This window comes from Onychomys torridus, chromosome 10 (assembly GCF_903995425.1).
Source record: "Onychomys torridus chromosome 10, mOncTor1.1, whole genome shotgun sequence".
Lineage (NCBI taxonomy): Eukaryota > Metazoa > Chordata > Mammalia > Rodentia > Cricetidae > Onychomys > Onychomys torridus.
This window is the reverse complement of record NC_050452.1, coordinates 89941161-89955694: the sequence shown is the minus strand read 5'-3', so window position 1 is coordinate 89955694 and position 14534 is coordinate 89941161. Positions and strand designations below refer to the sequence as shown.

Here is a 14534-nt window from a genome sequence, read left to right as displayed (position 1 = left end):
ATATAACTAAGGTACCTGAAGAAGCTCCTACACTGTAAGAACATTAATGAAGCCTCTTGTCTAAACTCAAGACATTTACTTTCATATTGGACGATAAAATACTTCTCAGTCCTATCATTTAAGCCTAAAGAAACTGGAGTTTATTTACATAACATTAAAATGTTCATACTACATATAACATAAGAAAACTCCATACAAATCCCAATTTCAATTTGAGAGGGACCTGTAGGATATCCATACAAAGTTCTTCATGGGCATAGTCTTCAAACAGACAATGAGATTCTGAACTAACCATTAGGAAAGGTGGGTTTCAGTCTCAGGTTCTTACCTGTATAATCCATCATCGATTTCCACAGATTCTGTTGACATGGTGGGAAAATTTTTACTTGCACTAGGGGGAAGAAAAACAAACCCAAACTTTTAAAGACCAAATATGGCTTTTGACTATTCATATTTTATAATGTAAAATTCAATAATGCATGAGACCAGATTCACAAGTTACTAAAGGCCCTCATATACCAAATGCATATTTTATTAGGTATCTCCCTTAAGATTTTTTTCACTAACTGCTGCTCTGTGCAGTTTTACTGTTGAGATTTTTGAGCAACCAGACAGTGACTGCACTCTAAGACATCGTCTAGCTAATAAAATCAGCATACTCATATAACGTACAATGCTGGCAATAGAGGCATACACACACACACACATTTGTTGTTTCCTAGCATCTTGTTTCTACTACACTTTTACTTGCTGTCCTTTTTTGGCCAAAATTAGCTTGGTGGGTTAAATTTCTGAGTAAAAATGAGAACGGCTACATGTACACCCTGCTCTGCCACTTAATGGCTATGCCTGGCACTAACTTTCCAAAAAGTTCTGTCTCACTGACTGTTTCAAGAATATGTTCAGTGGTGGTGGTGGCACACACTGTTTATATATATATATATATATATATATGAATGTATGTATATATAAATAATATATATATATTATATTTTGAGACAGGGTTTCTCTGTGTAGTCTTGTGCCTTTCCTGGAACTCACTTTAGAGACCAGGCTGTCCTGGAACTCACAGAAATCCACATGCCTCTGCCTCCCAAGTGCTGTGATTAAAGGCATGCGCCATCACCGCCCGGCGTTTCTTTTTCTTTTTTTTTTTGGCACACACTTTTAATCTCAGCACTCAGGAGGATCATCTCTGTGAGTTGTGGCCTGGTCTACAGAGTGAGTTCCAGGACAGACTCTAAAGCTACACAGAGAAACCTCGTCGGGGGGAAGGGGGGTAATGTTCAAAAAAAGCCATGCCTGATACTTCTAATCTCAGAACTAGAGAATCGGGGTTTCTAAGCCACCATGGGCTAACTAGAAGGATTGTAGTCAGCCTCAAAACCAATAATAATTAACAATAATAATAATGATGATAATAAAACAATAATGATATCTATGAAACAAAAATGCTCCAACAAAGGGTGATTATTTGTATTAAGTAATATTTCTCAAGCCGATTTTTGCAGCATTTGCCTGGGCAGACAATCCGGTTACTTAAATCCAGTGCTTGAAGCATCCTTCCCAATATGCTTATGTAAACTGGAAATAATAAACTCAACGCTTCTATACTTGGTACACAGAATTCTTATACGGGGCAGGATCCAAGTGTTGGGCTTGATTAATTCTAAGATGACTGGAAGAGAAACAATCCAAACACCGGGGAGAGCATAGAAAAAAAACTACAAGATCCTAAGTGGGAAATAATCATAAAAGCCTTGGGCTCCCCCACACCCCCGTGCCCCAGCACCCGCGGAGTCAACAGGAGGTTCTCGTTGTCCAAGCTGCAACTGATTCATCCAGACTTGTTCCTTCATGTAATAGTTTTCCAAGCAGGACGGGTGCAGGATGGAGCACCGTGGCGCTGCAGCTGCCTCTTGGAAGAAAGGTGCCAAGCAACAGGGGCCACAACCCACTCCTGACCAGGCCCGACAGAAGGAGTGACCCGAGGAGAGGATGCTGGAGCCCACCCGGAACCGGGGAGACTGCAGCAAATCTCCCCAGCCGCGGCGGGCGGCGAGGCCAGCGCCCACGCCGCCACACCCACCGCCAGCTCGCTCGCTCGCTCGCTCCCTGGGGCTCGCCGCTGCCCCGTGGCCTCCGCGCGCACCGAGCCGCCCCAGCCCACGACGGGAGCGGGCGCCCGCGGTCCTCCGCTTCTTCTCCCCCAGCCCGCCCGGCCCGGGCCGCTCACCTGCAAGCTCCCCAGGAGGAGCAGGACGCCTCTTCCCGGCGAAGAGCAGCCAACGGCTCGGACCTCTTCATCGCCTTCCGAGACTCTGCAGCAGACCCGGGAGGACGGGGAGGGGGCGGGGCCGCCAGGGTCAAGGGGCGGGCGTACGTCACCGGAGGCGGAGCTAGGGGAGAGCGCCCAGGACAGTGTTTCCCGTCAGCCCCAGGGACTCCTAACTTCCGGTTGGGGTGGGGCCACGGGGCGCGCTTCCTGGCAGGTGAGGGGCGTGGCTAAGGGAAGGAGACGAGGGGCAAACACGGAACCAAAACACGGGAAGGACACGTCACCTCCGGCTGTGGGAGCTGACCGCGGGAGGGGTCCAGGTCCGCCCAGTGACGGAGTTCGCTCTGCAAACCCTTGGGTCTTAGAGCACCTGGGGGAGGTCGTTTTACCAACCGAGAAAGCCGAAGACATCGTGGTTGGGATTCCACTTTAAAGATTACATTTCAATAGTCTTGAGCATCTAGTGCGTGGGAGACACAGATTTCTGTAATCAAGTGACTTTTTCAGAGATGTAAAATTTGCCCCTTCAATTTTAGGGAGGAAAAAAAAAGGAACTTCCAGTTAAGGATCTTGCCATTTCTGAGTTTGAGACATTACTTTCAGTAATGTTTTTATTGTCTGTGATGGGGATATTAGGTTCCTTATTCCTTTCTTTTTCAACTTGTTACTCTCTTGCTCACTTGTCTGCTAATTTCTTTCTTTCTTTCTTCCTCCCTCCCTCCCTCTTTCTTTCTTAGCTGAGGATTGAACCCTGGGCCTTGCGCTTGCTAGGCAAGCGCTCTACCACTGAGCTAAATCTCCAACCTTTGTCTGCTAATTTCTTATCCCTAAACCATTAGAACAGAGCAGGAACCTGAGTTCAGTAATTACAAACTCATTCGAAGGACCTGAGTTGCAAGAGGCAGTCCCAGCAGCCCATTTCAAGGAGGGAATGAACTTCCTAGAAGAACCATCGATTACCTTTCCAAACAAAGGATTTCTTGTAGGACTTTAGGGAAACAAAGTTTAGGAGACATTAAAATGAAGTAGTATTCTGATAGGCTACAAAACAAAGAAACAAAACCCTCCAAATCCTCTCTAGTTAAAGGGTCTACATTTGGTCTGTATTACAACATTGACCCAGGACATTGTTTTCTTGGAAACTACAAAATATAGATGTGAAATAAGTTCACAATTTTCTTGAGTATGGTTTTGCAGTTTGTTGGAGGTGGAAGCTATTTCTCTTTGACAAAGTGATTTGGATCTTCTAACAATGAATGATAGATTTATCTGTGTAGCTGAAAGTTTTCCTGTGTCCTGCACAGTCCACAGCCACTTAGACCCAAGTAAACACACAGAGGCTTATATTGATTAAAACTGCTTGGCCATTAGCTCAGGCTAGCTACTAACTAGCTCTTACACTTAAACTCAGCCCATTTCTGTTAATCTGTATGCTTTACCTGTGTGCCACTGCATGCTGCTCCCTGTATGGTGGGCTAGTGTCTCCTCACTCAGCCTTCCTCTTCCCAGAATTCTCCTTATCTGCTTATCCTACCTATATTTCCTGCCTGGCTACTGGCCAATCAGCATTTTATTAAACCAGTGTACAAAAGCATTATTCCATGGCATATCTTTTTTTTTTTTTTTTTTTTAATGTGCATTAGTGTTTTGCCATGGGTGTCAGGTCCTCAGGAACTGGAGTTAGAGACAATTGTGAGCTGCCATGTGGGTGTTGGGAATTGAACCAGGGTCCTCTGGAAGATCAGTCAGTGCTCTTAACCCTTGAACCATCTCTCCAGCCCTCTCCATAGCACATCTTAATGTGGAAAATTCAAACAGTGAGGTGTTTCATAATCTATGCTTTTAGATAAAATGGTTTTCTGTGTGTGAAGTTCCTAGCTACTCAAGTCAGAGGATTATGTGATATAATAGAGCATGTTCTTAAGAGAAATAATTTTTACTAACTTTATGTCTGGCTTTATCTGTATCTGTTACTGCTGTTATGGAGAGTAGATTTTTATTTCCTTAGTTCAAGATGATCTTTATTTTCCATGGATATAAGGGAAACTCTTCTAACTTAAAAGGCTATCTGTTCATCTTGTGTAGTGTTTCAAAATGTGGCTGAATGCTTGTAATGTCCTCACTCATTTGTTCTCCACCCTGGTGTGAACTGTCTCTTCATTTCTTCTGTCTCCATGCTGTGTGTCTGTGTACATGGTATAATATATCAGAAGAACAGCACAGTAGGAAGAACACTGGGTTCTGACCCTGGTTGTATGAGAAAAATGATATGAATTTATTTGAACCATTTAATCTCTTCCTACTGTGCTGTTCTTCTGATATATTATACCTACATCTTAGAGACTGGACCACAAATTTTGTGGCTGAAAATTAATTACTCAGGTCAAGTCAGCACATTAGCACATAGCTCCCTGAATTCCTGAATTTTGAGCAAGATCTTTGCCTAAGGTTGTTGTCCTAAGGTTTGTAACTATTTAAAAAGCCCAGAGGTGATTCCTTTGTACAGGAAATAAGTTTATTAAATCTTAATAGTTATTCACTTGTATGGGCTGTGGATGGGAATGCATATGCTGCAGATGGTGTTTATGTCATCCAGATTCAGATGTTGAAACTGAATCTCGACTCTGATGGAATTTGAAGATTACAATTTCCAGAGTGGAAAGCTTAGAGATCCCTGTCATCTTGAGGCTCCATTAGGGCCTAGCAAGAACATTCTTCTTAGAACCAGAGAAGACCTGTATTAAATACCAAATCTGTTAGACCTTTGTAGTCTTGAGAAAGTGTGAATAATGAACTTTAGGTTCTTTGTAAGTATAGCATAGTGGTTTATGTAGCAGCCTATATAGACTATGGCAATGTAAAGATCATATTTTTAAACATATTGCTTATAGAATAAGAGAAGAGAAATCATCATAAACTTGCAATTGGAATACAATTTTCAAGAACATTCTAAAAAAACATTTCGTTTTTATTTTATGTGTGTATTTTGTCTGTCTGTCTGTATACTACATGCATTTCTGGTTTATCAGATACCTTGAAACTGGAATTATGGATGTTTGTGAGCCACTGTGTGGGTGCTGGAAACTAAACCTAGGTCTTCTGAAAAAATTTTAAGTGTTCCCAACCACTGAGCCATCTCTCTAGCCTCTCCAGGATATTTTAATTACTTAATTGTGTAGGCAACATAACTGTAGAGAAAATGTAGAATTTATGCTCCTATACTTAAGTTTTGACTAATGAGAACAGAAAACAGATGCAAATCTAAATATTCCTAACCAGAATTTCAAATTCTCATGTTTTTCTAGGTAATATGCTGTAAATTCAGTGGGATCTGTTCTGACTGGGAACTGGAGAAAATTGAGTGCCCTTAAGAATCAACATTCAGAGCTCTATTTGAGAGATTCAGATTTTTAGTCATAGTCACTAGTCACCAGTAGACTCAATTGTAATTTAAGCTCGTACAGAAAATGCAGTTATCATTGAGAGCAATGGAGGCTTCCTTGCCACAGACAGTTGTAGCTCACAGGCTAAGCTGCTGAAAAGAAAACCTCAATGATCTCCATACTTACTCCAAACTAGAAGACTGAATTTTACAGACAGCATGGATGTGAGTTTAGAAAGGAAGATCTAATTACAGGTGGGACCTCAAGAGAAAGAACAAAGGAGCGCTCCTGTGTCGTAGGACTGGGTCCCAGTAATGGACACCATCAAGCTGCTAGACTCCGGGCTTTCATAGGACCTAGGGCAGAAACTGGGGGTAGGTGATGAGGAGGGGCAGTTCCATGATGTTTCCAGGTGCCTCCCGGTTTTGGTCATGTGTCATGTGTCTCTTCTATGCAGTGGAGCTCACTTGAGTTGTATAAAAGGAGAAGAAATATAATAGGAAATGAAATTAGGAACCATAGGCTCAGCCAGAAGAGAATCAAGTGCATTTCTGGCCAAGAATAAGAAGTGAGGTCCCTGTCCTGAAGCTAGCGGAGTGGTTTCTATTTCCTGTTCTCATCAATGCTAACTCATTATATTTCTATTTCCTGTTCTCATCAATGCTAACTCATTGTATTTCTATTTCCCGTTCTCATCAATGCTAACTCATTGTATTTCTATTTCCTGTTCTCATCAATGCTAACTCATTGTATTTCTATTTCCTGTTCTCATCAATGCTAACTCATTGTATTTCTATTTCCTGTTCTCATCAATGCTAACTCATTATATTTCTATTTCCTGTTCTCATCAATGCTAACTCATTGTATTTCTATTTCCTGTTCTCATCAATGCTAACTCATTGTATGCCCCCTCTTGACTGAAATGATCTACTGATTATCTTTCTTTTCTTCAGCTTCTTTTCTACTTGGTTTGATAGCCTGATCCTTCAGCCCACAGGCCATCAATTACCAAGAAGCCTCTTTACCTCCTTGTTAAAATACACTGTTGGACCTCAGTCTAGTGTTTCTTCTTAAGCATGAGGCTAAGAGTTTGGCTCTCCAACAGTGTTCCCTGGTTCTATATGTGGGGCTATATGATAGGACCATATCTTGTGCTGTCTAACCTGCTTCCTCTATTTCATCATTTGACTATATCTTGTGTCTAAGTGGGACTTCTTACTGAATTCTGGTCTTTGCTGATTTGTAACAGGCTTTGGTTTTTATCATGATTTGTCTCTGTGTGTAAATCTGTTGCTCTGGCTCTGACCTATGGCTTCTTTCTCTAAATTCTATCTTGAATCTTGTCTGAATAGTGACATCTCTTTCCAGTTTCAGTTTTCTTCTTGATAAATTTCCTTTGTTGCTTGCACTGGTTTAATGCATCTGTAACTCATGTAGGCTATACTTTTTAACTGTGCAATTCATAGGGTGTTTTGTATGTTCTAGGGAGAGAGTAAGTAGTATTGACTAAGAGTGGTGTAAACTAAACAGAAAAGGTACACACAGACACACACATACACACACATATTCACACACACAGACTATAGACACACACACACTATAATTTTAAAAAGTAACTAAAAAGAAAATTGGTGATTTAAGTTGAAGACAACTAGAAACCAGACATGACAAAGGAGGGAGTAGACAGCTGATACTTCTCTTTTTGTTCTCTCTTATTGTTTGTTTGCTGGGTTGCTTGTATATTTATTTATCATTTTCCCCAAACTTTTGAATCCACTATGATCTGTTTATACTTTTTCTAGGGTATGTGTCAACTAAAGTTCCCAGAAAATAAGATTCACTTCTCTTAAAGATTCTAGAAGGATGATTGACTGGTAAGAATATGTGTGAATGTGGAGAGTTAAGTGTTGAGGTTTAGAGCCAAATTATCTTGGGCTAGCTTTATCCCTCTTCCTAGCTGTTCATTAATTACCCTTGTGTTTCACCTAACATTCGTGTAACCATCAGATGAAACATTTTGGAATGCACTCCTGGACTCCTAGCTTGAACTAAGGCAAAGGGCAAGAGAGCAGATAGCATCTGAGGCTCATAGCAGAGACTTCTCTGCTTTGCTGTAACTTACCTCTTTGCTGTTCCTACCAAGATACTTTTAAAGTGCTTTCATTTATGACTTTTTTATTCTATAACTATAAAAATTTCATCAAAACTGTTACCACATTCGATCTTGATGTTGAAGGTTACTTAAATACATATTCTTAGGGCATGGTTATTTATATTTGGCTCTTTGATGGAAAGCTATGCTTTGCTTGTTTGTTTGTTTGTTTGTTTGTTTGTTTTGACAAATGTATAATTCAGATACTTCCCTTTTTGTCTCCTCACCTGTATACACAAAGAACAGATGCCCTCTTGGAACGACAAACTTGTGGTCTAGGCATGCCCAGGCCTCAGCTATGCCTTCAGTGCTGCTCAGGGAGAACACACTTCCTTTGCTTTGACAGCCTCTTCTAGAAGATCAGAGTGAGGCTTATAAAAGATGTTGACCTTAAAGGCAGGGAGGCACTAATCTATAAACTAAAATAAACAACAGCAGTGTATATATCCTATATGTGAAAAGCATTATTCTAATACCATAGGCAGAGAGCTATACAGTTATCTTCAGAAAGGTCACATCTCACCATCTAGTTGACTTTCTCAGCTTAGGAATCTTTACTACAGAAAATGTTTGTGATAGGTTTTTCAAGCAGTAAAAACTGATGTTCTGAGAAGGATAAAAACAGAGATCGAGAAGAAGTTTGCATGGGTTTGTCACATACAGACATTCAAGAGACTAAAGTCTGAGAGAAACAGTAAATATGACTGATAATGTGGTTAAGTAATCATGTATTAGATGCTGAATATCAAGGTTTGTCCATGAATATAAAAACAGCCACATTTTCTAATAGAGGGAGAGAGCTCCAGGGTAGCAGGAGATAAAAACCACAGCCAATGCTCAGGAAGTTAATGGAGACTCTAGTGAGCATTGATTCTGCCAACTGGCAAGCATAACCACTTATTTTTACCATCCCCAGCAGAAGTTCAAGAAGGCCAAAAGAGCTGCTCTTAAGTCAGCTAATTTCTAAGCCTTATTCAGTGTGAGGTCACTGTGGATAAGTAGGAGGAGGGAAGCCAAAAGGAAGTAGTTTCACAGGGCTGAGGAGTATGTCTCAGGAAGGAAATCAGTTGCTATAGGATTTTTATCTCAGTCTGTTTCTACTCAAATATCCATGTTTGGCTTTGCCTTCTAACCTACTCTAGTTTGCTTTCTTTTTCTCTTATAAAACACTAACCCAAAGCAAGTTAGGTAGGAAAGAGTTTATTTGCCTTACAGGTTCCAGTCCATCATTTAGGGCAATCGAGGTGGGAACTCAAGCAGGAACTTGGAGCAGAAATCACAGAGGAAAAATAATGCTTTTTGCTTACTTCCTCTCAACTCAGGCACTTTTTTATACAGTCTAGGCCCATGTGCCCAGAATGGCACTGCTCACAATGGACTGGATCCTCCTACATCAATTAGGAATCAAGAAAATTCCCTCAAAGACTTGTCCAAATGTGAATCTGATTCCTCAGTCGAGATTCCCTCTTCCCTGGTATGGCTAGGTTTGTCTTATGCTGGTGACACCTAACCAGCTCTTCCTTGTTGAGAGCTTCCCCTACACTTTCTCCTGTGAAAAGAGTGGACTGCTATACTGATGAAAAGAAAAATTACATACAAGTATCACTGAGATGAGAACTCAATAACTCAGTATGGTTTTGAGGCAATGACTGTTTTCATGAATGATCAATAGATGATGGGCAAATGTCTAAAAAGGGGAGGACTTTGTTTGATAGGGATAAAACCAAGGCTATGGGAGAAGGTGATGTGATTTATTTACTGATAATGGCTGTCCGACTCTGTTAGGGTTAGTGTTTGTGCATACTGTTCATATGTTGACCAAGAACCCCCAATTGGATGGTATAAGGTAGCATTTTGATGTTGAGTAGACTCAGATAAGGTCCTGAAAGGATCCTTATCATAGGACTGTTCCTGTGCCCTTATAAGGAAAGAAGTTACTCTCTGTCTGCTTTGTTAAGATATAATGTGAGATGACTACTGAAATCCAGGAATTGAGCCTTGAAAAGAATGCAGCCATGCTGGAACACTGATTTTTTATAAAAATTTCTTGGTCTCCAGATGGTGAGAAATGGATTCTTGTATGCTGTGAATATATGTTGCTTCATTGGTTAATAAATAAGCTGCTTTGGCCTATGGCAAGGCAGCTTAGAGGCAGGTGGGAAATCCAAGCAGAGATACAGAGAGAAGGGCAGAGTTGGAAGAGACACCAGCCCGCTGCTGAAGGAACAACAAGATGCCAGCAGACTGGTAATGCCATGGCCACGTGGCAACATATAGATTAATAGGAATGGGTTAATTTAAGATGAAAGAGCTAGCTAGCAAGAAGCTGACACCATAGGCCATACAGTTTATAATTAATAAAGCCTCTGTATGAGCCAGGCGGTGGTGTCCCACGCCTTTAATCCCAGTCAGGTGGATCCCTGTGAGTTCAAGGCCAGCCTGGTCTACAGAGTGAGATCCAGGACAGGCAGCAAAACTACACAGAGAAACCCTGTCTTGAAAAACAATAACTAACTAACTAACTAACTAACTAACTAACTAAATGAATGAATGCATAAATAAGATAAGATAAAATAAAGCCTCTGTGTAATTATTTTATACATGGATGCAGACTGCTGGTGGGAGAGATTCAACCCAACTGCAGGTGGGCTGGGTGGGACACAGAGAAATTTCCCTCTACAGTCTTTTGTTTAAACCATGGAGTCAATGCCATAAGGTTATTGTAGCCCGTGCTAAGACACCAGCTGTGCTTTTTGGGTTGTTGCTTTTTGTTTGTTTGTTTGTTTGTTTTTACATCCCATCCAATGTTCCCCTCCCTCGATTCTTCCCCATCCCTCCCTTCCACTCCCAGTTGTGCTTTCTTGTAGTTCTGCAGTGATCTGTGACCTACTGACCTTCTTGCCTTATGGTCACCTTCAAATTAGATCCTCTTGTTTCTTCCCACCTCATTTCAGTTCTGCTGGAGCTCTAGAGCATTCACTAGGAGAGAGAGCCCAGGACTGCTCTATCTGAGTTCTTTTCAGAGAGGATGGATGGTCATTTGAACATCAATGAGCATTACAATAAGTCAAACTATTAGTTGTGATATTCAGATAATAATGTTAATAAAATCAGGATTAGCTTATTAGGCCTTGATGTTTGAAGGAATAGTTACCAGGTGCAGACAACTCTTGAAGTTATTGGCAACAGGAGAATAGAGAAATGGATGGAAGGAGATGAAGGTGAGATATTGTTCAACGTTGCTATTTTAGTCAATTTTGCCATGTTAACATGTAGCCCTAGCTAGCCTAGAACTTGCTAGCTGGCCTTGAACTAACCGAGATCTCCCTGTCTCTGCCCCCTGAATGCCAGGTGGTTTATGGCACCAAGTCTGGCTAAAGATTGTATGAAAATTTTAATTGTGTGTGTGTGTGTGTGTGTGTGTGTGTGTGTGTGTGTGTGTGTGTGTGTGTGTGTCTTTGGGAGGCTGTGTGCATGTGAATGCAGTGCTCTTAGAGGTCTGAAGATTGCATGAGATCTTCTGGAGGTAGAGTTTCAAGAGGTTCTGAGCCCCTGATGTTGGTGATAGGAACTGAGCTCTGAAGCGTGAACCTAATTAATCTTATCAGTAAAAACCAGCAGTCAAATATCGGGGTAATAACCTGAAAGATCGGAGAAGCAGAGGCACAGCCACCAGTGACTTTTTAACCTCTCCAGATCCTCCCACCGAAGGGGCTGAGACCCTTTCCCTTCCCTGCCTTATCACTTCCTCTCCCCGTGTGCTGGGATTAAAGGCAAGAGCCACCACTACCCTCTATGGTTAACTAGTGGCTAGGTCTACTCTCTGATCTCCAGGCAAGTTTTATTTGTCGGAACACAAACAAAACATCACACAACAGAGCCCAGGTCCCCTGTAAGAAAAGTAAGCACTCTTAACTGTGGGGTCATTTCTCAGCCTTTCTTAACAGCTATGTATGTTACGCAACTGGTATGTAAAAGTGCAGCATTTAGTCTTTATGCTGTATTTTTAATTCTGTGCTATTTAAATTTGTAATATTTACACTTTCAATTTTGTTTTGAAAAGTTAATCAATGATAACCCCATTTTTAGAGATTTTTGGCTTGGGGTGATCATGTTACAGTTTGATACAGAATAAAATTCTGAGGTCCTGGTAAAGGGAGTTCCCAAATGAGAAGCTGCCTTTTAAGACTTAAAATGGTGACAGCCAACTTCAAGTCAGGACAAAAAAAAAAAAAAAAAAAAAAAGTCCAGTGTAAGCAATGAATCTGACTCAAAGTCCTTGGTGAATGAATTTTGTATGCCTTCTTTTGGACATGTTCTGAGATGCGATGGGACTATGCCGTTTCTGGTTTGAAATGTCTTCACACCCCTCTCTTTCTTTTCTTTTCTCTTCTTTTTTCCCCTCCCTCCCTCCCTCCCTCCCTCCCTCCCTCCCTCCCTCCCTCCCTCCCTCCTTTCCTTATCCCTCCCTCCCTCCCTCCTTTCCTTATCCCTTCCTCCCTTCTTTCCTTCTTTCCCCCTCCCTCCTTGTTTTCTTCTTTTTGAGACAGGCTCTCGCACTGTAGCCCAGGCTGGTCTCACCTGGTGGTAAGTCCCCCTGCAAATGCTTCCTGAGTCCTCTCTTCTGTTGGCTGTGATATTCCCATTCCTTACAGTAGAGCACATCTTAGTGCAAAGGGTGATGTGTAAAATAAAAGCTGTTCACATATACAAAAATATATTATGTTTTCTTCCTTTTATAAAAGCAGTATTAAGTTTATAGGCATCCACAAGGAAGAAAACAATTAAATCATGTCACAATAACTATGTAAAATGTTCACATATACCTGTTATTTCTAAGTGTGCATTTTGTTATCAACATCTAAAATGAGACATTATTTTTTACTTGATTTTTTTCAGTTAATTATAAGAAAGAAATTAAGTTGGCTTTTATTTTATTTCTTTTCTTTTTCTTTGTAAGCAATTAAATCTGTAAGCATTGAGACAGTGTTTAGGCCACAGATGGACTGGGAAATAGCTCAGTGGCTAAGAATACTTGTTTGTCTTTCTGAGTCTGGGTTACCTCACTCAGGATGATTTTTTCTAGATCCATCCATTTGCCTGCAAACCTCACGATGTCATTGTTTTCCTCAGCTGAGTAGTACTCCATTGTGTATATGTACCACAATTTATTTATCTATCCATTCTTCAGTTGAGGTGATCGGATGGCCAAACACCCTAACTGTTGTGGTAGAACTCTCATCCAGTGATTGATGGAAGTGGATGCAGAGATCCACAGCCAGGCCCCAGGTAGAGCTCCGAGAGTCCAATCGGCGAGAAAGAGGAGGGATTGTATGAGCGAGAATTGTTGAGACCATGATTGGAAAAAGCACAGGGACAAACAGCCAAAGTAATGGAAACACATGGACTGTGAACCAATAACTGAGGAGCCCCCATGGAACTGGATCAGGCCCTCTGGATAAGTGAGACAGCTGATTAGCTTGAACTGTTTGGGAGGCCCCCAGGCAGTGGGACCAGGACCTGTCCTTAGTGCATAAGCTGGCTGTTTGGAACCTGGGGCCTATGCAGGGATCACTTTGCTCAGCCTGAGTGAAGGGAGGAGGGGACTGGACATGCCTTGACTGAATCTACTAGGCTGAGCTGAATCCCCAGGGGAGACCTTGCCTTGGAGGAGATGGGAATGGGGGCTGGGCAGGGGGAAGTGGGCACAGAGGAGGGAGGACAGGGGAATCCGTGGCGGCTGATATGTAAAATTAAATTAAATTATAAATTTTTTTAAAAATGAAAACAGTGGAAAAAAAAAAAAAAGAATACTTGTTGCTCTTGCAGAGGGCCCAGTTTTGATTCTCAGTACTCACAAGGCAGCTGACAACTGTCAGTAACTCTAGTTCCTGAGGATTCAGTGCCCTCCACAGGCACCAGGCACACACAGGGTACACAGGTACACAGATATACATGCAGGCAACACATCAATATACATAAAATAAGAACAAATAAATCATTAAAAAATTCAGGCCATGGATAAGATAAATGAATTCTGAAAATACCTTATATGTTAAAAATGTAATTTCTTTGTGATAACCATGTAAGTTCTGAGATGGACTCACTAAGGGAATCCCTAACTCAGTCCTGTTATTTATATTTCTTGTGATAGAGTGTTTAGGATTCTTACTACTCGATCCTACAAGGTATTGTTCTAACAGTCTGAAAATTAATTGATACAAGTTTGCTCAATTACTATTTAGTTTGATTAACTTCTTCAAGAAACTGAATTACTTAAAGAAATGCAATTTTTGACAAGTTCAATAGGCAAAATAAAATAAAAGAACCAAGATAGTTTCTTAATTATCTGACATATTGGATTTATCCTGCATAACATTTACTTTCTACTGATAATCTTTGTTTCCTATAGTAGTACAGTACATGAATGTAAAGCAGATTTGAAATGCTCTGTTGAGAAATATAACTTTCATTTAAAGGACATGTTTAAAATGGACACTGTGAACTTTAGTTTAAATCCTTATCTATGTGTATGAACCACAACTTTGACACAGAATTCTTGTAAATTTTTCCAAACATATTGTATCTTAAACAAATTTAGTTTTGTCATTTAAGAATGAGTAAGCATACTGGAGTGATACAGATTCAATATTACCATTTGCATGCATGTATATGAACATATATGTCAACAAACAAATATAGTTAGATACATTTTATTATA

General features: G+C 40.8%; 1 protein-coding gene across 1 annotated transcript in view; it reads right to left on the bottom strand.

Annotated features, from left to right (window-relative positions):
- Positions 1-2389, bottom strand: part of Uba6 (ubiquitin like modifier activating enzyme 6) — a 62845-nt gene extending 60456 nt beyond the window's left edge. Inside the window, exons 1-2 of the mRNA XM_036201339.1 lie at positions 2237-2389; positions 329-391 (exon numbers count right to left, since the gene is read on the bottom strand). Of these exons, the coding sequence (XP_036057232.1) occupies positions 329-391; positions 2237-2307 (134 nt within the window). The 5' untranslated portion in view covers positions 2308-2389. The remainder of the gene's footprint in view (positions 1-328; positions 392-2236) is intronic.
- Positions 2390-14534: the final 12145 nt, after the last annotated feature.